The sequence below is a fragment of the Microtus pennsylvanicus genome, chromosome 2 (genome assembly GCF_037038515.1).
Source record: "Microtus pennsylvanicus isolate mMicPen1 chromosome 2, mMicPen1.hap1, whole genome shotgun sequence".
Taxonomy (NCBI): Eukaryota; Metazoa; Chordata; class Mammalia; order Rodentia; family Cricetidae; genus Microtus; species Microtus pennsylvanicus.
In genome coordinates this window covers 107032445-107057771 of record NC_134580.1, presented here as the reverse complement: position 1 = coordinate 107057771, position 25327 = coordinate 107032445, and the positions used below count along the sequence as shown (strand labels likewise).

Genomic DNA, 25327 nt, shown 5'->3' with positions numbered 1-25327 from the left:
ATTTAATATCATTAAATCATACTCTGAAAGGAAGTTACTTGGTATATTTTATGTTGTACATGTTTTTATCATAATAAAAAGACAATACCTGAGAAAATGGAATGTCATAATCCCTATAGAAGCTAGCTCTTTTCTTATAGGAACTTTCCATATGTTCAACATCTGAATCCAGGCTGTAGTTAGAACTCTCATCGCCAGATGGAGAGTTGTGCTGAAAGGAAACAAAGAAATGTGTTCATTCACAAGAAGGAAACTAGTGCATAATCACATAAGCTTGTTTCTGCCAGTAGTGCCGACCAGTAGTGTACACTATGGCCTTAGACTCTTGGGTGACTCTGAGAAATTCTTGCTCAGGTTGGAGAGATGACTCAGCCATTAAATACCAGGCTCAAAATCAAAAAGAGAAAGTTTTGCTCTAAAGGCCACCACAACTTCTAGGCTGAAGAACTTTTCTCCTTTTGCTCAGGGACTTTATGGACATATGTTTCTAATCAACCCCATGCCAAGAGCTTAAAACAGAAATCACTTGGCATTTATACATTTACTCTTCTCTGCCTCAGCTTCCCAGAGCTGGTATTACAAGTGCATGCCACCATGTTCAGTTTAATCTAATATTAAAGGAAATAAAATTGGCTCCTCATCAAAAGGTTTCAGAACATGAGTAGACTATGCATTCATTTGATCTTGCCTAAAGTTGCTGTGGAGTTACTTATTGGCACGAAAATCCTAAACTATTGCAAATTTCCTACATGAAATGAATCCAGTCAACAAAATTGAACAAAAGTAAAATGAAAACCCCAAGTGGTTAATAATAGTTGGCAAAATACGAGAAAAAGTTTGTTTACATTGTAATGTAATTTCAAATTAAAAAAACCAACAAGTATTTTTGTTTTTGTTTTTTGAGACAAGGTCTCACTATATAATCCTGGCTAGTTCGACACTCTCTGTGTAGACCAGACTATCCTCAAACTCACAGACATCCACCTGCCTCTACCTCAGTAGTACAAGCTTTTTTTGTCTGGCAAAAATAATTACCTCCTCAACTTAAGTTCTTTAAGCAGTTCTTAGTATTCTTTACAACAAAAACACTGGGTCTGCATTTTTTAATCTGTAAATTTCCATCATAAGTATGGCACAAACTAAGTAAAATTCTATTTAATTGAACTGAACTCGAAGGTTTTTATAGAGGCAGGGTCTGTTTTCCTTTGCTTAGTATTCCTTTGCTTCTAAATGTTTGGAGATTGGTTTTCTGTTTTCAGTCTTGATTTTATCTATTTGACAGATGAACAACCTTTTTACAATTATGCTACCAAGTATTTCAAATACATAGCCATTGTTGGTTAGGGTTTGAAATAAACATTGTCCATTAGGAGATAAGTTTGCTCAATCAGTCATTACTTGATTGATTGCTGTGTGATATTTTGATCACATTCTGACACTCCTGAGACTGCCAATAAGAATTTGCTTTTAATCAGGGGACAGATCTAGTTTTTAGCTGACCAAAATTAACCAAAGAGGTTTTGGAGGCCTGAGGACAGACAGAAAGATAGAAAGCAGTAGGACAGGGGCTTAGAGAAGGTCTCGGCCAGTTTTGGATAAAGGAATGAGAGAAGAAGGGGGAGTCTCTGGTCGCTTCTCCACCACTTCTCTGATATTCAGGTTCTTACCCTGATATCTCTGACTCCTGAATTTTATTAATAAAGAATAGCCAGATAAGCGCTTAAATTGATCTCTCTGGATTAGGTGAATTATATTAGCCTGTTTATTACTACTGTGTTCTACTTCCTCTTAGTCATTACCAGCTCCTGCTATGACAGTAGTTATTTTGAAGAATATACAACTTAATTGTATATATTCATTTTGAATTGTGACTTTTATCATTATAAAAGGCCTTTCTTTGGGAGGTTGGTTTTAAGACACAGTGTCTATATATAGTCTACGCCAAACACAGTAGTCTTGCACTGGGAGGAAAGAAGAAGAATCAGGAGTTTAGGGTCATCTTCAGCTACAAAATGAATTCTACAGTTTGGTTACATGAGATGTGGTCTCACACAAGCAAGCAAGCAAACAAGAACAAAAAGGAATGGAAAGTTATGTTAACTTAACTTACCTTATGTTTCTCATGCTTTCTTTTTTTGGATTTCTTCTTTTCTCTTTCTTTCTTGTGTTTTTTTCTTGATTTTCTGTAGGCTTTCTCATTTTTCTGTTTTTCATTCTCTTTTGCCTCCTGATCTTGCGTTTCTTCAAACCCTGCGTCATCTATTTCACCATCTTCTAATTCACCATCTTCTCTGTAGAAAATAATGAAAATTTTACACTTTCAATGTTAATTCTAAAACAAATTAAAAAATATTCTGAAAAGAAAAATATTCCAAGAACTTAAATTTAATTCATACAAATAAAAACTGGAAATTTTTCTCAATAAGGAGCCAGCCAGTAAGTAAACATTTTACTTTTTAAATAGTATCTTTGGTCACAAATTCTTTCCTTAAAAAAACTAAACTGTAACAATCACTCTTAGCCACCAAAGTTTGTGAATCTCTACTTTATTTTTTAAATAATTTATTTAACTTTTATTTCATGTGCGTTGGTGTGAAGGTGTCAGAGCCCTTGGGACTGGACATAAGGATGCTGGAATTTGAACCCGGATTCTCTGAAAGAGGACCCAGTGCTCTTAACCTCTGAGCCACTCTCCAGCCCCGAATCTCTACCTTAGATTAAGATCACTGGTTCTCCCAAAATGAATGAATGAATACAACGTAATTCCAAACTATTACAATTAACAGTGACTACACTACTTTCAATGAAAACAAACGAATTAAGGAAATACTCTAATTACAAGAGAGACTTTTAATTTGTGGCCTGTAGGTAGCTTTAATTAGCTTTAAAATAAAGGCAACCTATGGTATTTTTGCCATCAGAGTAAATTTCAGTAAACAGTTATGTACAGATTTAATTGAAAGATAAAATCCAAGCCACTAAAGATTTACAAATTCCTCAGCTTTCATTTATAAAATACATAAAATTATACACCTAATTTTACTTTCGCATGACTAGTGTCTTTGCTATTATCAAAGCCAAATCCTAGAAACTAACTTTTAATGCTCTCATTTTCAATTATAGAAGCTAAAGTTTTAATTCTGTTTTAAAATTCAAACCAAATGATAAACACCAAATTATGATGTGAGCATCTTAAAGGTAAGTTGGAATTACTAGAAATGTTTCATGTTTAAAATATAAACTGTTCATGTCATCCTCCTGTTAAAAATCTTCAATAATAATGCAGTAACTCAAAGTTGCCTCAAGTTTCTTCTAGAAACTTGAAGAGAGGAAGTGGTCTCAAGAGGACTGGGAACTGGTAGTTAAGGAACTGGTTTGTGTAAGTAAAGACTCATTATATTCTTCTTTACATATTAAATGTCTTCTCAATAAACAGTCTTCAATGGCTCCGTTCTGGCCCGAGGCTGATATCAGTTGATATTTATTATTCAAAGGTCCTTAATAATTGAGTCCCCACTTGGCCAGCTAATTTCAGTATCTGAAGTCTCCAGGACTTAAAATATCATCTAAAATTTCTCATTGACCTACTCACCTCAGTAACAACTCCCTAGTATTTCAATATATTTAGAAAACAAATTGAATGTCATTTCCTCCAAGATGCCTCCTCTTAGTAACTCTAGTTTAGAGGAGATAGTCCAGGTACTGCCCTGCTGGTCCTGTTAGAGCACTCAAACACTGTGTTCTAATCACCTGTTCCCTGCATGGTGAAGGAAAGGTTTGACTGTCTTTCCTCTAGCATCTAGCACAGTATCTACTATTGCTCGATCACTGATCATGTCACATCCATACAGAACAAGTACAGGATACTATCCTAAATGGTCATTTTCCCCCAGTTCTACTGAAATGGTGTAGTGTTTGAACGAGAATGCCCACCCGCTAGGCTCATATATTGGAATGCTTGTTCAACAGTTGGTAGAATTGTTTCAGAAAGATTAAGAGGTGTGGCCCTGTTGGAGAAAGTATACCACTGGGGACTTTGAGCTTTAAAGGCCCATGCCATTTCCAGTGAGCGTCTCTGTCTCTTCCTCCCTTTTGACTCCTCCCTCCCTCACTTCCCTCCTTCTCTCCCTCTCTCATTCTGCCACATATGCCACCATAACAGCCATGGACTGAACCATCTGAATCTGTAAGCAAGCCCCAATTAAATGATTTCTTTCATAAGTTACCTTGGTCATGGTGTCTACTCACAGCAATAGAAAAGTAACTAAGATAATGGTGTATTTTCACTTACATGGACTTAACATGTTCTGTGAGCAAGGTTTGCATTCTGCTATCTTGATGATGGTGATGATAACAATGATGATGTATTTACTATTGTTGCTGTTGCTATGTGTGCATGATGCAGAGGGGGAACACTATGCGGAGCATGCATGTAGAGATCATAGGACCACTCTGCAGAGTCAATTCTGTCCTTCCACGTTTGAGTGGGCCCCAGCATCACGTTTATGTTATAAGCTTCACATTAACCACCTCACTGGCCTTGGCCCCATCTGTTCAAATTAATTTTTTTTTGCATTTGAAAACAACTAGAGAATTCTTTGGCCCAATAAAATTAGTGAATATATTAACTATAAAGCAAGTATTAAAATGTTTTTAATAGCCGGGCCGTGGTGGTGCACGCCTTTAATCCCAGCACTCAGGAGGCAGAGGCAGGCAGATCTCTGTGAGTTCGAGGCCAGCCTGGTCTAGAAGAGCTAGTTCCAGGATAGGAACCAAAAAGCTACAGAGAAACCCCGTCTCGAAAATAAAAAAAAAAATGTTTTTAATAACTTTAGTTATAAAAAATAAAAACTGTAAACACACATATCTCTATCAACTATGTGAACAGTTATATAATATAAATTGATTTATGTAATACAATAAAGAGAAACTTGCTGATAGAAAACAACAATATGGCTGAATCTTACAGACATAATGATTAATCAAAAAAGTGTGGCATAACACTACTATATCATTCCACTTCAAGAACAGACAAAATCTGTAGTGACAGAAGCCAGACTAGTTCTTCTGAAGGAGTAGAAATAACAGAGGGCACTACTTCAGGGTACTGAAATAGAATACTGACTGTTCACATGAACTATATGTGCACATGTGTATGTGTGTAGGTACTACCCCTCGGCAAAGAAACTTCTCTTTACAGCTGACGGAGGCCATCATAGAAACCTACACCTGGACATAATGCAGAGATCATAGGAGCCCTGCCCCAACAGACAATCTACAGATTCTGAATTTATGACTCAGGGAATATGCTGGAAGAGCAGATGGAAAGGGGATGGAAAGACTGTTGAGAGCCAGAAATCTGTATGTGAAAAAGACTCTTCTAGAAATGACTTCATAAACATTTGTGTGTGTGTCTATGTTTATATACATACATGTTGTGGGCTAATCTTTTTTACACTGTAAAGATCTGTCTCTGCCTAAGGTACCTTCTGATTGGTTTAAAAATGGCCAACAGCTAGACAGGAGAGAATAGGTAGAGAGGAGCTCTGGGAAGAGAAGAGGCAGGAGATGCCAGGAAGACATGGAGCACAATGGATGTACAGAGTGGGAGGGCGGTAAAAGCTATGTAGATTAATAGCAATGGGTTAATTTAAGTTATAAGGACTAATAGGACAAGTCTAATCTACACCAAGCTTTATAATTAATAATAAGTCTCCACGTCATTATTTGTGAGGTGGCAGTCCAAAGGAAAGTCCAACTACATGTTTACATAAGAATAATAATCAAAGGAAGAGAGGCCAACAATTTAAAAGTGGGAGGCATGAAAGGGGGTTGAAGGAGGGTACCTGTGAGGAGCTGGAGAGAGGAAATAGAAGGGGGAAATGATGGAATTCCATCTTAACTAAGTGCATCAAAACCAAAACTCTTTTTCTTTAGATTAAATGTCTAGGATCTGGGAATATATCTGTAATAAGGAACTTTCCCAGATATGCAAAGTTCTGTGTTCATTCCCAACACCATGAAGGTGAGAGGTTTAAATATCTAAATTATAAACAGGTGGATAAAATCCTAATAAACAATTGTACAAATTAATGACTCAGATGTCCCTATGGTTCTCATTCTGAAGGTAACTATTCAGGAGCTGAATATAGTGATGCATGCCAATAATCCTGACACTTGGGCAGTTAAGATAAATCAATCATATATTTAAGGCTAGTCTGGGTTATATATCTGTATCTTATTGCAAAAAAAAAAAAAGTTCTGGCCAGACAGTGGTGCCCTCTAATCCCAGCATTTAGGAAGCAGAGGTAGGTAAATCTCTTTGAGTTCAAGGATAGCCTGGTCTACAGAACTAGTACCAGGACAGCCAAGACCACACAAAGAAACCCTGTCTCAAAAAACCAGGTATGTCTCAACCTTCAATGATTCTACCTTCATCCATTCTGACATATTTTGTTATTAGGATAAAGTAGCCTGAATCATTCAGTCTTAACTCAACAGACAGTTTCTGTCTTTACAATGACTGTTTAGAGGCTCGTTCGTTATAAGTAAGATGAAAAATTAAGTCTTCTGAAAGAAACTAAATCCTCAATAAAAGACTAGCTAAGCACTCCTAACAGACATTACCAAGATCGCTAATGAATACACATATTCGCTGACATAAATATCACACAACAGACATTCTTTAGATGTACTAAGGGACTGCCAGGGCATCTTCACCGTGCACATGCAGAGACAGAGGCTGGATCCTCCCCCAGTGTGAATCTTCTCAAGACTTGGCACTTCTACTTTACCATATTTCCCTTTCATGCTTTGTATTATTCATGCTGTCATTTCTCCCTACCCTGAATGACAAGGTAGGACACTGCTCTGCGCTGGTCTTTGACCTTCCATGTTTTCACAGACCACATAAGAAAGGTTGAACTGTGGTTCTGCCTGAATCTCAACAGCATTCCCTGTGATTCACTAAAATATGGAGACAGGCAGTGCTGGGAGATGAAGTCAGAGAGCTGCTTCTCACCCACCTCCCAGTTTTGAGAGAGGTTCCTATGAAGCAGTTTTTTAATTCACCTTCCAAGGTCCAATGAGGTCTAATTTATTACCTTCTCTGCTCCTTAAAATGTAGCTTCAGGTTAAAGAAAATTGCTTAGCACTGTGGTTAAACAGTTCTTCAGCTACAAAATGCCTGCCCTTCCCCCAGTGCTGTTTATCATCAGGCTCCTTCTGTTTCAGAGCTATGGGTGGGGGGTAAGGGACATGAGCAGATGATACTAAGCTGGTCTCCTTGTAATAAACTGATCCTACCGACAGAATCTGGCAGCAGGCTTGGCAGATTTGTTAGGGTTTAAGGGCTTTTCTCAGGCCTACTCTTACCTTTTGTCTCAACCTAGACAAACTCTGGATCAAGCCACAGGTTATCTCCCTGAATTACACATCTAGACCAGTTACTTGCACTCAAGCAAAACCACTGGCTGGTCATCCTGAGGCCGTGCTACCAGGCCTTCCATTATATCATCCTAGATTTGGACCTTAGGGTCTAGGTCCTGGATAGTTCTCCTTTTAAGTTACTTTTTAAAAAACATTTATTTCAGAGAGAACTTCACTCTGTAGCCTTGGTTGCATGGAAGTCACTCTGTAAAACAGGATGGTATTGACCTAACAGAGATCTGTCTGCCTCTGCCTCCCAAATGCTAGGATTAAAGGTGTGTGCTATCATGCCTAACTTTTTTTTTAATTATATGTGTATGTATGGGGGTGTAAATGCATATTCTAAGTGCAGGTGCTGTGAATCCAGAAGAGGATGTCTGACCAAACTTGGGTCCTCTACAAGAGAAGTATGTTCTCTGAACTAATGAGCCAACTCTCCAGCTCTTACTTTCTTAAAAACAAACAACAACAAAAGCAGTAATAAAAAATAACTAAATAAAAAAAATAACTGTGCATGTGTGTGTGCCAGTGCAAGGAGGTTAGAAGGCACTTTTCAGGAGTTGGTCCATCACCTCCTTCCACCACATGGGTTGCAAGTATCAAATGTCTTCTCTTTATAAATTACCATTAGTAAACTCTGATAAACACCCACAACCTTTCTATCCTTGTCCTTTATTCAACATATTCTTAAGCCTTTTCAGCCATTTAGTTTATAGGAACTCCCTTTACCACCTTTCTTGGTTGTGTTTTTCGAGACAGGGATTCTCTGTGTAGCTCTGGATATCCTGAAACTCATTTTGTACCCCAGGCTGGCCTTGAACTTAGGGATCCACCTACCTCTGCCTCCTGACTACTGGTATTAAAGACGTGTGCCACAAACACCTGGTTTTTGTTTTTTAATGTATGAATGCTCTATCTGCACATACACCTACATGCCAGCAGAGGGCATCAAATCCCATTATAGATAGTTGTGAGCCATCATGTAGTTGCTAGAAATTGATCTCAGGACCTTTGGAAGAGCAGACAATGTTCTTAACTACGGAGCCCCCCTTTACCACTATTAAAACTATGTCTATGGGTTTTTTAATTTAATTTTTATTTAAGACTTAATTTTATGTGTATAGGCATGTTTTGCCTGCATGTATGTATGTGCACATGTAGGGTCTGGTGTCCATAGAGAGAAGAAGGTGTTTGATCCTGTAGAACTAGAGTTACAGGCAGTTGTGAGCTGTTATATGGCTGCTGCCATCTCTACAGTCCCCTGTGGCAATTTTTACTTTTTATTCCACTTTATTGTTTATTTTATTCCTCAAGCTAATTTCAGAATAGATTAAAGCCTAAACCAGTCCAAATAAAGATTATTTTATGAGTGAAACTTAGTACAAAAATATGGACTTTATATTTTCATTAATCCTAACATTATTCATAGTCCTATGGCAACCTTAGAAAATTTCACTTAACTCTACATAAAAGTATTTTTATACCACAGATAACTTGGGAATTCCTTTCTTGTGTTACAAATAATAACTTTTACTTGTTCAGTCAGTAGAGTACTTACTCAACACCAAGGTTGCACAATAACTGTTAAATAAAACTATTATGTAGCAATTCAACAATTGTTCTACATCTATGTGTCCTGACCCCTTTTAAGGTTGTATATCAGATATCCTGCATATCAGATATTTAAATTATAATCCCTAATGGCAAAATAACAGTTATGAAGTAGTAACAAAATAATTTTATGATTGGGGGCCACCAATTAGACCATTTTAAATATTTCCTTCTCAACTCAGAAGACCATGTTTTTCTGGGAGTATCTGAAAGGACATTTATCTTTTTGGATGGGATCATGTAACTTGAAAAACATTATAAACGAAAACTATTGACTAAAAATGTAAATAGAAATTGTGTAGCCCTAGAGACACAACAAACAAATCTGAAATAACTGATCGAATACTTACAAAAACAGTGCAGCCCTAGGGCTCTTGCTGCCAGCAAAGGAGAAATGTGCAATGCGGCTAGTATTTTCTGCTGTATAGATTAACAACGCAGGGAAGATTACCAATTAACAGTCAAACCAAAAGAAAAGACAACCTGCTTAATTCTGACACCTTAAGACAGAAAATCTTCCTTTGATCATCCATCTAAATGCTTTTCAGTGTCTCCATGATAGTTGTGGTTATTTTTAATATTTACTTTTATTATCTGTGTGTGTGTGTGTGTGTGTGTGTAATTGTATGAAAGTATGTGTGGGAGGTGCCTGTGGAGATCAGAAGAGAGTGTCAGCCCCCAGATGGGACCCAAACTCTAGTCCTCTGCAAGAGCAGCAAACACTCTTAACTGCTGAGCCCCACTCATGGTGATTATTGTCTTTCAGTTTGGCAATACCTGCTCTCCAGAGTCACATATGTTGCTGCAAGCTGTTACTGCATTTGTGGTACAAAAATTTGGTTTGCAGAAGATATAACTCATTAGTTAAGAGCACTAACTGCTTTTCCAGAGGAATGGGGTTCAATTCCCAGCACTCACATAGCTGCTAACAAGCATCTGTAACTCCGGTTCCAAGGTGATCAGGCACCTTCTTTTGGACTCAAAATACTGCACACACATGGAGATAGGGTGTCACTGGCCTAGAACTCACCAAGGAGGCAAGCTGGCTCCCATATACTGTGTTCTTTTATTGTTATTTTGGCTTTTTTTTGTTTGTTTGTTTAAACCTATGCAACCCTTGCTGGCCGGGAATTTGCTATGCTGCTCAGACTAGCCTCAGATAGTAATCCTCTTACTTCAGCTGAGTGCTGGGTTTACAGTTTTGTGCCACCATACCTATCAGCCTTTAAATTATACTTAAGCTGAAATCTTTAATATCATAAATAGCTACATTCCTCAAATATTTTTGAAATAAGCAGAAACAGAGCAGTATGTTAATAAATCAAAAATTTTAATTACCTTGCTAAGTTCTTTGAGATTTAAGTTTTATATATAAAACATAAAATATCCATAAAATACAAATACATGTATTTGCATTTTTATATTTAACTAGATGCCCAATTAAACTAGGTTTAATTTATTTTCATTCTTCATTTAGACTCGCTGAAAATACAGAAATTCCCAGAAAATATTCATCAAATAATATTATCCATTTTCACATAGCAATTCTCCAGAAATTGTTTGGATGGCTCTAACAACGAGCCCAGGTAAACTACCTGTCATATAGTAACATATCCAATGGCATTAATCTGTAATCCACCATCTGATACTAGATTAACTGTAAATTTGAGGTGATGAGACTATAGGATTTGAAGGTGTGATAGGAATGCTTTTTTGTTTATTTATGGAAATGTTCTACTTTATACTTTGGTCTAAATTTTCAACTAAAATGCACTTTTTTTCTAAGTACAGTTTTCTAAGTCAAGTCCTGGATGCCACAGGATCAGAAACTGCCTGATTATTTTACCATTTTAACTCATCAGAATAGTAAAGTAAGACTATACATATGCATGACATTTAGATTTGCTGTAAATATCTGAATATTCCAAATTAAGAATGCGTTTTAGGTACAAGTTAGAATAAAGAAATCTGTCTTATTTGTTGAAATTTTACCAATTAGATGGAGTATAAATGTATATTAATGAATGTGGAAATGTTACAAGTAATATTTATTAAAGCTATTTTTTTAAAAGAAACTAACCACTAAATAATGACTTTGTCACCTCAAAATTCCATAAGGAAACTTCCAAAGTTTTGTTTAACGCAATAGTTTTGTTCTGTATCTGTGGATATATACACAAGAAACAAGTTCTTCCAATTGTCTGCCCCAAGTGAAAGTGACCCTAGTGCATGAATTAAAGCAGTAACTGTGCTAATCTAGCAATGAGCAGTGCTGAAAAATATCATTACTATACTAAAATGAATGAATGAAATTTATGCTCTGGCAATGCTGAACCATGCATGGGCAGCCCGTATATGGTGGGTCTGTTGAACTTGTCCATATTGGGTTTCATGGTCTAATGTAGTGGGAGCGGTGGGCTGCGTTCCTGGCGCCTGGCCGCACGCACGGATAGCTTTACCCAAAATAATTACACGGAAACTGTATTCTTTTAAACACTGCCTGGCCCATTAGTTCCAGCCTCTTATTGGCTAATTCTCACATCTTGCTTTAACCCATATTTAATAATATGTGTAGCACCACGAGGTGTGGCTTACCAGGAAAGATCTTTTTTTTTTTAATATTTATTTATTTATTTTATTTATTATTTATTATGTATACCATATTCTGTCAGAAGAGGGCACCAGACCCCATTACAGATGGTTGTGAGCCACCATGTGGTTGCTGGGAATTGAACTCAGGACCTTAGGAAGAGCAGGCAATGCTCTTAACCTCTGAGCCATCTCTCCAGCCCCTCCAGGAAAGATCTTAACCCGCGTCTGTGTCAGGTGGGAGAATTATGGCGACTGACTGACTCGGCTTCTTTCTCCCAGCATTCTGTTCTGTTTTCTCCGCCTACCTAATTTTCTGTCCTATCAAAGGCCAAGTAGTTTCTTTATTAATTAACCAATGAAAGCAACAGATAGACAAATGACCCACCTCCATCAGTCTAAGTTGATGAGGACGACTAACCAGATCTCTTCCTCAAGAGGGCACCAGATCTCATTACAGATGGTTGTGAGCCACCATGTGGCTGCTGAGAATTGAACTCAGGACCTTTGGAAGAGCAGGCAGTGCTTTTAATCTTTGAGCTACCTTTTACTTTGAAATGAGACCACTAAAATTTGTAACAAAGACTGCAAGTATAACTGTTTCCACTTTTTCACATTTGCTGAAGGTTTGTTTATATGATGATGATGACACTGACTTTGGCTCCTACTCTGACTGGCTATTGTTTTTCACACTCGGCCATTTGACATTCAGAAAAAAATAAAGAGGCATTTGATACAATATATGTACAACCAAACCATGAAGGTGCTTCTTATGACAATGAATTATTCATTTGCATTGATTTGCTTATTCAAAATAAAAATTTTAAATAGAATTATATATTTCAAGGACATAGCAATCAAGTCATAATCTAGAACTCAATCCCCACACAAGTACAAGTGTTCCAAGACATTTGTCAATTGTATGTAGAGATTAAAAACTTAAGCAAAAGGAGAATTAGGGATTTTTGTGAATCAAATTAATTTCCTTAAGAAACTGAAATGTGTATGTAATAGAATTTATATTTCCTATAGCTAAAAATGCAGCTTTAAAATGTAATATAAAGATAATTAGTCCAAGTAACTGGAAGTTTTGATATTTTAAGATTTAGAAGAAGTTATATTTTAAGATTTAGATAAAGATATGATAAAGGATTAATTTATAAATAACTAAAACAGAATTATCTGTAATTCAGTAATTTCCATACATGATACCAGATTAATCATAATTTTAAAGCAATGGAAAAGGTAGTAACACAGAGTGCCACAGATAGGTATGACTTCTCACTCAGCCATCCAGAGTCTGCCCCTAAACTATGAAACAGAGAGAAATAGGAATTATAAACTGTGGTGCATAAAAAGTTTTGTGGACCATTAGAATTTCAAATTTAAGTTGTTTTGTGTCAACTTTGTAAGAAGAAAAAAGCTGTGCTCTAGTTTTATGTTATACTTTTAATGATAATTAACTAAAGACTCTTTAAAAGCTACTTGAGATTGGCTTTAGTCATTTTCTCATTCAAAAATATGTGTATGGTGAATGAAAGTTTAGGGCCCCATCAGTATCTGAAGTACTAATGTTAAGCAAGAAAATTAAAAACAAAGCACACACAAAATCAGTTATGGTAGAAAAAGCCTACTTTGCTAAGAGTAAATAACCTGTTAGAACTGTCTTTGTTAAAGCCATGGAATTACTATAATCTTGGTTGGTTTGTGTTCCCACCAGTCAAGTAATACTTCCCAGAACCCAACCCCCCCCATGTACCTATATGTGTAAGTGTGTGTGTGTGTGTGTTTAGAATAAGAATGTTCTAAGAAAAGAAAAGAAAAGAAAAGAAAAAGAAAGAAGAACCAACCATAAAACCAAAAGATTAAACCACACCAGATTAAGAAAGACCAAGTGGGGGGAAAAAAGAAATAAATTTAACGTACTGGTACACAATGCAAAGAACTGTTCTTACCAGAAAGAGGGGTTGTGAACAATGGAAGAGAAAGTCAGTGTCATATGTCCAGGAGGAAAGATATCCTTTAACAGGTATATGATGGAGATGTGAATGTCACCTCATTGGAGCTTAATGCCACTAAACTATCAGCCATTTCCAACTAACCCCTTGTCCTAATACCACACTCTTGTTCACTGGGCAACTCTTGACATCTAATTTTCTACATAGCATTCTATATGGAGAACACATTCTCTGATGCAAACATCCAGTCTTCATTTCATAGGGATAAACTGAAACTCTTATGTATACACATTCTCTTGACATGGGGATAAAAGTTTACTTAGATAAAAACTGATTTACTTAGTGCCTTTGGGAGCTTTTAAATCTTCATATTTGTTTTCTCACCTTTAAAAGAAAAGACCAATAATAAGCCCTTCTACCTGGATTGCTGGGAGGACCCAGTGATTCATGTGACGCTATTAAGATACTAGCTTTCACAGAGGAAGTGATCAATGTTACTAGTTTTGAGCATGAGTTGGCATGTCTGAATCTAAAGAGCTCTGAGTCAGCTTCTGAACCTGAAAACCTGATAATGCAGGGTCACTCTGAAAGATGACTCTGGAAAAATCACAAAGCAATGTCCTGGCAGCCCCGGTATGACGACTTAATCATGTGAATTCAAAGTCAACCATCCCTGTCAGATGTGTATCTGTTCTGTCCAGGAGGAAACCTTGGTCTAATACTTAGTAAAGGGTTACAAACTCCAGTTGTCAGTCCACACCTGGAGTAAGGAGGCAGAGGTAGGCTGATCTCTATGAGTTTGAGGACAGCCTGGTCCTACATAGTGAGTTCTGGTCAGACAGGACTATATAGTGAAATTTGTCCCAAACAACAACAACAACAACAACAACAAAAACCCAAACAAATAATAAATAAAGCAGAAAACAAACTCCAGTTGTGAGGGAAGATGCTAACCAGATCACCTAGACAAATGAGGCACCTTGGATGGTAAGTATGCAGATGCAGAAGTAATAACGGACTGTACAGGGTATAAAACATTAAATCAAATCTTTTTTTAAAAATTTTTCTTTTTTTTTCTTTTTTGCATTTTTCAAGACAGGGCTTCTCCGTAGCTTTTGGTTCCTGTCCTGGAACTAGCTCTTGTAGACCGCCAGGCTGGCCTCGAACTCAGAGAGATCCACCTGCCTCTGCCTCCCGAGTGCTGGGATTAAAGGCGTGCGCCACCAACGCCCGGCCTTAAATCAAATCTTAAATACATCCAGCCGGGAGATGGTGGCACACGCCTTTAATCCCAGCACTCAGGAGGCAGAGGCAGGTGGATCTCTGTGAGTTCGAGACCAGCCTGGTCTACAGAGCTAGTTCCAGGACAGGCTCCAAAACCACAGAGAAACCCTGTCTCGAAAAACTAAAAAAAAAAAAAAAAAAAAAAAAAATCTTAAATACATCCAAGGAAGCCCATTTTTTTAATTTTGAAACAAGCTGGGCTTAACAACCTGGCATGTGAAAGGCTGTTTGTTGGTTCATTTTCCAATATAGGCAAAAAAAATCCATCTAATCAAAAAACAGTGCAAACTTTCAGACTGAAAGCCGTCAGTTTACAGCACTTTTTAACTCAGTACTTAAATGTTTTAATCTAGAATTATGTATATTGAAGGACAAAAAAAAAAAACTTTCTGTCCTTCAGTGTTTTAATCTTCACATCCCTGAAAGGTTTTCCTCCTCTGGTTTTTAAAACACTGTGTTCTTTTCTCCGTGGCCTATTAGAGCACATGGGATCACTCAGTGGATCTCAATTATTTCAATTAGCATTGCAGACACCAAGATTTAACTAAGAAATAATTCATGAATCTTGCTTTGTCATTACCGATGATCAATTCTTCACTGAACAACTACGAGCCTAGCTCTGGCTCATTCTTTCTCACACTTGATTTTCAACCCCAGCAATCCAAACACAGCTATCATCACCTAGTACCTAGACTACTGCAGATAGTGCTTTTCCTCTCTCCAGTGCCTCCCACACTACTCAAGAGTACACTTCAAGTCCTTACAGTGACTTAGGGCTCAGGCAGCACACAGAATCCTAACTCTACTGCTACTCCAGTCTTCCTTGCTGACTTTTCCCTCCAGCATACTGCTTCCACTTCCTTGTTTTTCCCTTAAAAGTACCAAACTCACCCCTGAGTCATGGCCTTTTTTTATCTTCCATTTCCCCTCTGGAATGTTTTTCCCCCCAAATGGCTTGGGTCTGGGCTGCTCTTCTAGCTCACATTTTGAAAAAGTCTACTCTTAGTAAATGGTTACCTAAAAACTCTACTGAAAAATAGAACGTCCCACAGGACTATGTTTCTTATGTTATTTCTCTCCCAAGAAAATGTGTTTCATTGCTGTATACTCCATGTCTAGACAATAAGTATTAAATATATACTATTAATGTCTACCAAAAACGATCAATAGCTTTCTCACTTTTCTCAGCCTGCTTTTTTTCAGGTGATTACTGTCATACTTAAAAATGTTGCTGTGATAGGGCTGGAGAGATGGCTCAGTAGTTAAGAGCATTGCCTGCTCTTCCAAAGGTCCTGAGTTCAATTCCCAGCAACCACATGGTGGCTCACAACCATCTGTAATGAGGTTTGGTGCCCTCTTCTGGCCTGCAGACACAGACAGAATACTGTATACATAATAAATAAATAATAAAAAAAATGTTGCTGTGATTCCTCATATCCCATCGGGGTTTGGCCCCAAGTTTATTTGAGCCTTTTCCTCACTTTTCAAAATAATTTGATAGTCTACACATTAACACCTTAATCATGTCTGAACCTACTGTTTTACTTCATTTCTCTGTGTTCTATACATATACACCTGTCTGTAATTGGCCAAACTCTGGTGCAGTCTCTTGGTCAAGTTTTCAATCCACTGGGAGACTATAAGTTGTTAGACAATTACCACAATTCTGACAAGCTGGAGTTTTGTTGTTATTGCTTTAGAGGAAGAAAAGCAGAACGGGAGGGAAATAAAAGGTAAAATTCTTCATAAAGAACAAAGAATAACCTCCAACTCAGGAAAATATTCATACCTCCTATTAAGTAAAAAAATAAACGAACGAATGGATAAATGGAATGAATGTTAGGAATCACAAGGTCTTATACTAGGTTCACGTTAAAATCGTCTTCCCTCCAGTGCAGGCCCCGAGTAGCTTTTATCATCAGCATCTCAGAAAACTATGTAATAGTTATTAGGGTTCTACTTATCTCTTTCTATTCTGCAGGGCAAGAGTCTGAGGCACAGCGCATTTAACCTTCAGCAGTTGTTTGTGGGGTTGAGTGTAGCTCAATGGTAGAACTCTTACCTAGCATGCAAGAGGCCACAGGTTTGATACCAAGCATCATACAAAGCTGTTTTAATTGGGCTAATATCCAGCTGAAGGCTGAAGGTAGAAGGGTGAAGTTGTGAATGAAAGAACTGAGTGAAAGGGGGAATATACCTTTCTTTAACTTCCTCAAGTCTTTCCTCTTTAGCTCTAATTTTTGTTTTGAACTAGGCTCCAGACTTATGCACAGGATCACTACCATTCTACATATCTACAAGTTTATAAGTATTATTATATTAACAAATACTTATAAACATATATTTTTTGCCTTAGGCACGAAAATGTTAGAGTAAAGTACACCAACTGGATAGCTTTATTTGTTTCAGGGGTCGTTTGTTGTTTTGAGATGGAGTCTCACTCTATAGCTCAGAGTGGTATTAAATTCATGCCAGTGTTCCTGCTTCAGTGTCCAGAGTGCTGGAATTACAGGTGTGCACAACAACACCTGACTCCCAAAAGGATATTCTCAAAAGGTTATTTTCAAATATATATTTTTTCAAGATATAGCAAACAAATTTACACAAAACACTCACAATATAAAACATGTACAAAAATAATTATAAAGCAGAAAGTTAAACATTTTATGAATTTCACTTGTATTTAGAATTTCATTGTCATAAAAATTATTTTTTTAATTCATATAAAGCAGTTAGAAATGAGATCTATTTTCCTGAATGTCTATTTTAGTTTTCAAAAGTGATAGAAAACTAAAGTTTTCAAAAGTGAGAGTACCTAGTTCTATGGCAAATCTTACATATTCTCCACATAATTCATATAAGCTTGTATTACAGTATAAAATAGCTAGAATATAGAAGCAGAGAATAGTTGAGGAATCCATAGATTATTTTCTCCCAAGTTTCTTTAGAATTAACTAGAAACCTATAAAAATGCAGATAACTGCAAACCTACCTAGAGATTTCTATACAAGTTGTTCTGAGCAATACATAAATCTTCATATCCACCAAAGCAGGTCTGATTGGATAAGACTGAGAGTCATTAACTTAATGGTTTGTTATTCTGTCTTTTTTCTTTTTTCCTCGAAGTTGAAGAACAAACCCAGGGCCCCTGTGCTTGCTAGGCAAGTGTTCTACTACTGAGCTAAATTCCCAACCCCTAACAGTTTGTTATTACATGGGGAGCTTCTAAACTTGAACTTGGGCCAGGTAGCATCAGTGGAAACACTGCAGTAAGCTCTCGAAGGCAGACAGGAAAAGCTGCTTTGGAAAGGTTTAGAATTTTCTGAGAGGATTCGGTTATCCACTTAGAAATTCAGTTAAGTTCACAAAGCTAAATAGTTGCAGGGCCATTTCTATAGCTCCTCCATTCTGTTGGTTTTCTTCCTTCTTTCCTTTAGCCCAGGCTGGCCTCAAATGGCAATCCTCCTTGGCGTCCAGAATGTTAAGAGTTACAAGCACAGCCCACAACATCCTGATAGTGCAGTCTCTTGATGTAGTTCTTTTCACGGAAGTGTTTTTTGTTTGTTTGCTTGCTTGCTTCTAAAAAGGATCTGGTTCATAGCACCTGAGCTAACTGGAAATACTTTTAGGTCCTAATTTAAAACAACGCCCTTAATCTATATCCTTCAAATTAAAATTTCATTTTAATTTCTAAGTCAGTATTTTAAAACTTCAAATTCCACTTTAAAACAAATAGAAGTCAAACAAACAGGGTCCTGCGGTTTACGGCAGGCTGACATGACCAGACCTTCTTCAGGATCACAGTGTTAGGATCACAGGTGTGCACTCTTACACGGGGTCCCAAAGGCTTTTAAAAGTCTGACAGGAGGCCGGGCGTTGGTGGTGCATGCCTTTAATCCCAGCACTAGGGAGGCAGAGGCAGGCGGATCTCTGTGAGTTCGAGACCAGCCTGGTCTACAGAGCTAGTTCCAGGACAGGCTCCAAAGACACAGAGAAATCCTGTCTCGAAAAACAAACAAACAAACAAAAGTCTGACAGGAACCAGGCATGGTAGTGCACACCTTTAATCCAGCTCTCTGGCGGCATAGACAGGCATTTGAGTGATCTATTTGAGTTCTTGGACAACCTGATCTACATATCAAGTTCCAGGCCGGCTAAGGCTAGTGAGACAGTGTCTTAAAAAATAAATAAATAAATCCTCATTCTTTAGTAAGCATTATTATTTTGATTTCTAAATTTGGTGCCCTTTTTTTATTATATAAAATATGTAATTCTACATATTCAAATTACTCTCTCCACTAATGAGAACAAATTTCCTTTCATATCAATGAGTTTTAAGTCCATTAACAAAACCCTATCATTGGCTTATCAATAGACTTTTCAACACTATTAGTTAATTCTAGGAACTTCCTTTTAAACTTTTTAAAAAGGTGATATTGGACTATGGATGTAGCTAAGTGTTAAAGAGTATTTGTCTAGGGACCGGTGAGATTGCTCAGTGGTTAAGAGCACGGACTGTTCTTCCAGAAGACCTGGGTTCAATTCCCAGCACCCACATGACAGCTCACAGCTGTCTGTAACTCCAGTGCGCATTAAATAAGGTTTTAAAAAAAAAGTATTTGCCTATCAGAGTCCATTTGCCATCACCAAAACCAGAGGCATTAATTTAAAAACTTATGAAAAATGTGTTAAATGCAAGTTTTTGCACTTAAAATTTTACAAGTGCATTTTACGATCTAAAAATTGTTGCATTTTTTCTGATTTATGTCTTTCTGGGAAATATTTATTACATTATTCAAGTTGTTAAGACTCTTCAAAAATCTCTTTGAAGGTCATCATAAATTTTGATAATCCAAATTTCAATGATATTTTTGGTTTTGCTTCTGGATTTAGAAAAGTGTGTGTTATACTTTATCAAACGCTGACCATACACTCACAATTCTTAAGTCTAATGGGTTACACTGGAACCCAATTTATACTTCTATTTCTATATACAAAAAAAGCAATGTGAGGATGTAGAGTTTCGAGTTTATATTCTAAGTAGGAATCAGATGCATAAGATTTTGCGCCCAGAACAAAAGTCCTCTTCTGCCCCCTTTAAATGTGATTTGGCTATGAATGTAAATTTGAAATCTAACTAAAAGTTAGGTATGCTAGAGTATCCTCTGTAAATGCCACCAAATCATTAAAAGACACCAAGAACGTGCCTCTTGGAGCAGAGCAAAATTTATAAAAGTAGAAAGTCAGAATTCAGCTACAAGATCAAAATGGTACTTAACACCTAGGAAGTAGGTTAAGCTAAAATCTGTAGTCTCTGCCATTCACATTCCTGGGGGGTGGGGGTGTGCGATTGCAGCACATGGCCTGGGGGTGGGGGGATGGAAAGGGAAGAGGCTTTCTCTCTCTCTTTTTCCTCCTAAAAACTAAACATGTTTATTTTCAGAGGTGGACTCGGGTAGGAGGCAAACATCCAAAAGGCCTACTCCTGAGCCTTGGGGGCCGGTCCCCACGGAGCTGCCGACGCCGGTTTCCTGGCCCGGCGGGCAGACGCCACCAGCAGCCCGCGCGGCGGCGGCGGTGGCGGCGCCGACGACGGAGCCGGGCCGGGCCGGGGGCGGGGGGCTCGCACGTGCCCGGCGGGGGCGGGGCGGCGAGCGGCGACCCCGGCTCCGGGGAGGCGGGCGCGGCCGGGTCGGCCTCCCCCGCGCGCGCGGCCGGCAGCCAGCTGCGGGTGGACGAAGGTGCGCGTCACGGAACCGCTGGAGCCACACAGAGACGTCTAAGTCATGCAGGAGGCGCCCGGCCCCGGCCCGCTCCCGCCGCCCCGACCCCTCCTCTCTCATCCGACAGAAAGACAGACAAGAAGGGTTGCCGACCTGTCGTGCCCTGCATGTTCAGAGTCTGTCATGTTTGGTCAAGAACGGGGCGGGGCTGGAGGGCAGGTCTGGAGGCCGGCGGCGGCGGGGCGCGGGGAGGACCCCTGCGCCGCCTGCGGGCACCTGCTCCCGGCCGCCGCCGACGGGTGACGAAGTGGTAAAAACTCACGGTTACTAGTGAGCGACACAGACACAGACTTTCCAGTCTATTAACAACCACGCCAGAGAGATGGGGCTCTAACTGCAAAGACTGGGGCAACGGCCCCGCGCTGCCGGCGCTGCCGCTCTAGTCTGTATTCGCCGCCGGAGGCTGAGGCGTGGGAGCCGGCGGGTGGCGCGCAGCGACGCGGGGATTTGGACAGTGGCCGTAACGGTGATTTCTCCTCACCAACATGGCGGCACCCGAGACGGGCAGGCTCAGAAAATGGCGCCGGCCGCAACACCTTGCCCGGGACTAACGGGCGAGTGAGATTCCTCCGCCAGCCGCAGCCCTCTGTCTGCCTGCCGGGGCTGAGCGCATTGGCCATTGGTGGAAACTGCCCGTCAATCACTTCGAGGGGCGGGCTTTTAAGATTCTCGCTGCGACGGCGGAGGCAGCAATCTCAGAGCGGGGCAGGGAGGCTAGGGCTGCGGGCGGGTGGCGCCTAGAGTCACTTTGGGAGGGGGCAGGCTACCCCGCGGCGCTTGCTGTGTCCTTCAGGTCCTCTGTGCCCCGTTTCTCGGTGTTCCTGCGAGACTCGCCATCCAAGGGCTTCAGGATGCCGGACGCGTCACACAATCCCCTCCCCACCCCCCGCACCTCTCAAACCGTTAGCTGCGGGAGATTAAAAGGAACTGTCAGTGATCTTTGTGGGAAGAAAACTCTTGTTGCTAAAATAACTTAGAATCATTCTTAGGCCCTCAAAGTTGTTGCTGTTATCCATCTCCGTAATGTTTAGTGCGCATTTGTAAGGAAGATTAGTTAGCATGCAGCTCTTCCTGATGTTAATTTCCCTTAGTCATTACTTGACAGAATTATAATAGCTGTTGAGGTCATTCAAACGTGATCTTATGTCTTGATATTAACGTTTTATTCGTGGAATGCATGCGAGTATTTCATGAAAAAAGAACAAGACGGTGCATTTTTTCATATATCCGTGACCTTGAGAAACAATCCTGAAAATGATGGTGTGTGCAAGATAATTGCTTTTTATTAAAATGAGCTTAAATGGGCTCCGCCCTTTGTCATGTTCCCTTTACTCTGAGCTGGCCTTGGCTGGTGGGTAGCCCCTTGGAGCACAAGTGTTGTTGCTTGTAGTAGTGGTCATTTCTGTTTAGCCATAGAACACAAGATCGTTTATCCCCTACCCAATCTAAGAAACTGTCCCTCTTTCTAGACACATTTTTACTTGACGACCTGTGTGTTTGGGATGCCTGAGTGGGTATAAATCACCGCACCAGCGGAAGGCTTTCCTTTTTACCTCGTGGTTCCTGGGCCTGATGAACCCTACATGGACAAATGATAGCCTCAACGTGAAGCTGTGGAAAACTCTCCTACCTTTTAATAGATACCTTCCTGCTTTGGGACTCATCAAGAGCCAGTGCCTAGGGATGATTCTCCTCCAACCCCTCTCCCTCCCTCCATATTTGTTAAGGAGAAATTTTTGCTTGCTACAGCTGATATGTTGGTATTTGTTTAATGTCTAGAACTGTTTGATATGTTTCGGGCTTTTCAAAAAAAATTCCCCCCCTCCTCACTTTCTCAATCTTTCTCTTCTCAGCTTCGTCTTCTCTGCCTGTAATTTTTGCCGTCAGGGGCAAATACTACTGACATCTAGTGGTAGCAACAGCTTACTCTCCTTCAATGCGCAACTATCCTCCAAAGCAAAGAATTGTCCAACCCCAAAGGACAGTTGCTTGCGCTGAGGCTGAAAGACTGCTATAAAATCTGCAGCTTGGAGAAGGAAAGTAAACTGTCTCCGGGGGCATCACGAGGTGCCATGCAGAGCACGCCCCCCCCCCATTTGTACCCTAAATTCCCAGAACGGTGAGAAACGCAACAGCCGTGGGTGATTTCATACACCCTCATGAAGGTGGACCTAGCAAACTCTGGGACAAAGTCTTCCAGAGGTCGTTGCGCCGTCTCATCATGCCAAATACTTCTTTTTCTCTCATTTTGTAAAATGTTTTAAAACTTGCCCTTCCGACCATTTTGAAGCACATAATGCAGAGCTATTGGTTACACGCAGACTACTGGGCACCAATCACTATAACCCCTGTCCAGACTTTTTTATCACCTCAAACAGAAACTGTAATACCCTTCAGCCTCTGGTATCCTCATTTTACTATGAAGTAGAACATTCTATAAATTCTCCATAAATTATAATATTCTAGATATTTGTCTCGAGTTTAATTTCATTTACTATTCTGACTTATTTGGATGTGTATGAAGGTTTGAGACATGGTCTCCTGTAGCTCAGGCTCAAATCAGGCCTCAAACTTTTCTAGGTAGTCAAGTGACCTTCAATGCTTTTTTTTTATTTTATGTGTGTGGATTTTTGCTTGAATGTATGTGTATGCACTGCATGCACACCCGGTACCCTTAGATATCAGAAAAGGGCATCAGATCCCTTGGAACACAGAGTTCAGAAACTTGTACGCTACCTTGTGGGTGCTGGGAATTGAATCTAGGTCCTTTGGGCTTAGGCCTAGGTCTATCTGCTGGTCAGTGTTCTTAACCACTGAGCCATATGGGATCAACCTACTGCAAACATATGTAACCTCTTATAATATTTATTTGAGAACACTAATAACTTCCATTTGCATTTCAATTTTTATGCCCTCCCATTTGATTTCTTATGCGTCTAATTATCTTTTGCTCTATTATGGGCATTTAATTTTTTTAAAGATTTTTGAGGCAACTCACCAAAACCAGGACATTTCTTTCTTTTTTTTCTTTTTTTTTGGTTTTTCGAGACAGGGTTTCTCTGTGGCTTTGGAGCCTGTCCTGGAACTAGCTCTGTAGACTAGGCTGGTCTCGAACTCACAGAGATCCGCCTGCCTCTGCCTCCCGAGTGCTGGGATTAAAGGCATGTGCCACCACCGCCCGGCCTGACATTTCATTTTTTTAAAATCACATATCTTTTTTCTTTTTCGGCAAGTGTGTGGTGGTCAGATGACAACTTTTTGGGAGTTGGTTCTCTCTTTCAATCTTGTGGGTTCCAGAGAAGAAACTCAGGCCATCGTGTAGGCTTGGCAGCAAGTGCTTTCACCCACTGAGCCCCTTACCAGACCAAATTCTGAAATATATATGTGCGTGTGTGTATGAAAAGGTCTATATGAAATAATGATTGTATGAGCTAATATTTTCCTCTAAAGAAGGGATATTATTAGTTTTACTTTTTACCTCCTTAATTTTCTCTCGTAATTTTTAGTAACCAAACGCAAAAAATGGCGACTGTCCATATAACTGGGGAGGTAGACTTGTCCTCTGGAAGGTCTGGCCTAATTTTCTTCATTTGTCTGTGGAGTGGACCACAATTCATGCTAGGAATCAAAGAGTCCCTTCAATTACACCAGAGTCAGGTTTTCTTTTCTTGGTTTTTGTTTTGTTTTTGTTTTTGAAGACAGGGTTTCTCTGTAGGTTTGGAGCCTTCCTGGAACTCACTCTGTTTACCAGGCTGGCAGCAAAACTCACAGAGATCCGCCTGTCTCTGCCTTCCGAGTGCTGGGATCGTGGTGGGCCACCGTGGTCTGTCCAGAATCAGGTTTTCTGTCCTGACCCAGAACAGAGTTCGAGTTTTGCTTTCTTCTATTTACTTCCATTAAACAGTTTCCTGGTTACCAGACATGATCTATTTTTCTGCCTTTACAGTTCTCCTTGGGACATACATTTAACTCCAGTTTCATCCCTTTCTCTGGAAATTATCTCAAGACTGAGCTCACCCCTTTCAAGCTTTCCCAACCAGCTGTTTCCCACTCCCTCTTCCGAATAATCTTAACACTCATTACTTTTTAATGAACTTGCCTGCTTCAAATATATTTATGTGTTTACTGTTGTAAAGAGATTGTATAAGTTCCTTTTCGTGCATTTAGTTTTGTTTATACACCTGTCAAATGTGCATTTGAAAAGTACTTACAAATAACAGTATGATTGCAGCCAGTGGGTTTTCACCACCTGAAAGAAAATAAAGAGCTGGAGAGACAGCTCAGCAGTTGGGAGAACATCTTGCTCTTGCAGAGAACCTGCATTGGGGTCTCAGAGCTCCCGTCAGGTGGGTCACAGTGACTCCATAATCACTGGTCTTCGCAGGCACCTGCTCTCATGTACACACACTCGTACACATAAAAATAATACATCTTGTAAAAAAGAATCCTAAAGATTATTATTATTGTTAGTATTATTATTATTTTGGTTTTTCGAGACAGGGTTTACTCTTGTGTAACAGCCCTGGCTGTCCTCGCTGTCCTGGCATTAGCTCTTATAGACCAGGCCGGCCTCGAACTCACAGAGATCCGCCTGCCTCTGCCTCCCGAGTGCCGGGATTAAAAGCGTGCACCACCATCGCCCAGCAAGATTGGTTTTTTTTTTTTGGTTTTTCG

The 25327-nt window shown here is 39.5% G+C and overlaps 1 protein-coding gene across 1 annotated transcript in view; it reads right to left on the bottom strand.

Moving 5' to 3' along the window:
- Zc3h6 (zinc finger CCCH-type containing 6) overlaps positions 1-20908 on the bottom strand; it is a 57811-nt gene extending 36903 nt beyond the window's left edge. Inside the window, exons 1-3 of the mRNA XM_075962118.1 lie at positions 20747-20908; positions 2111-2291; positions 89-211 (exon numbers count right to left, since the gene is read on the bottom strand). Of these exons, the coding sequence (XP_075818233.1) occupies positions 89-211; positions 2111-2291; positions 20747-20778 (336 nt within the window). The 5' untranslated portion in view covers positions 20779-20908. The remainder of the gene's footprint in view (positions 1-88; positions 212-2110; positions 2292-20746) is intronic.
- Positions 20909-25327: the final 4419 nt, after the last annotated feature.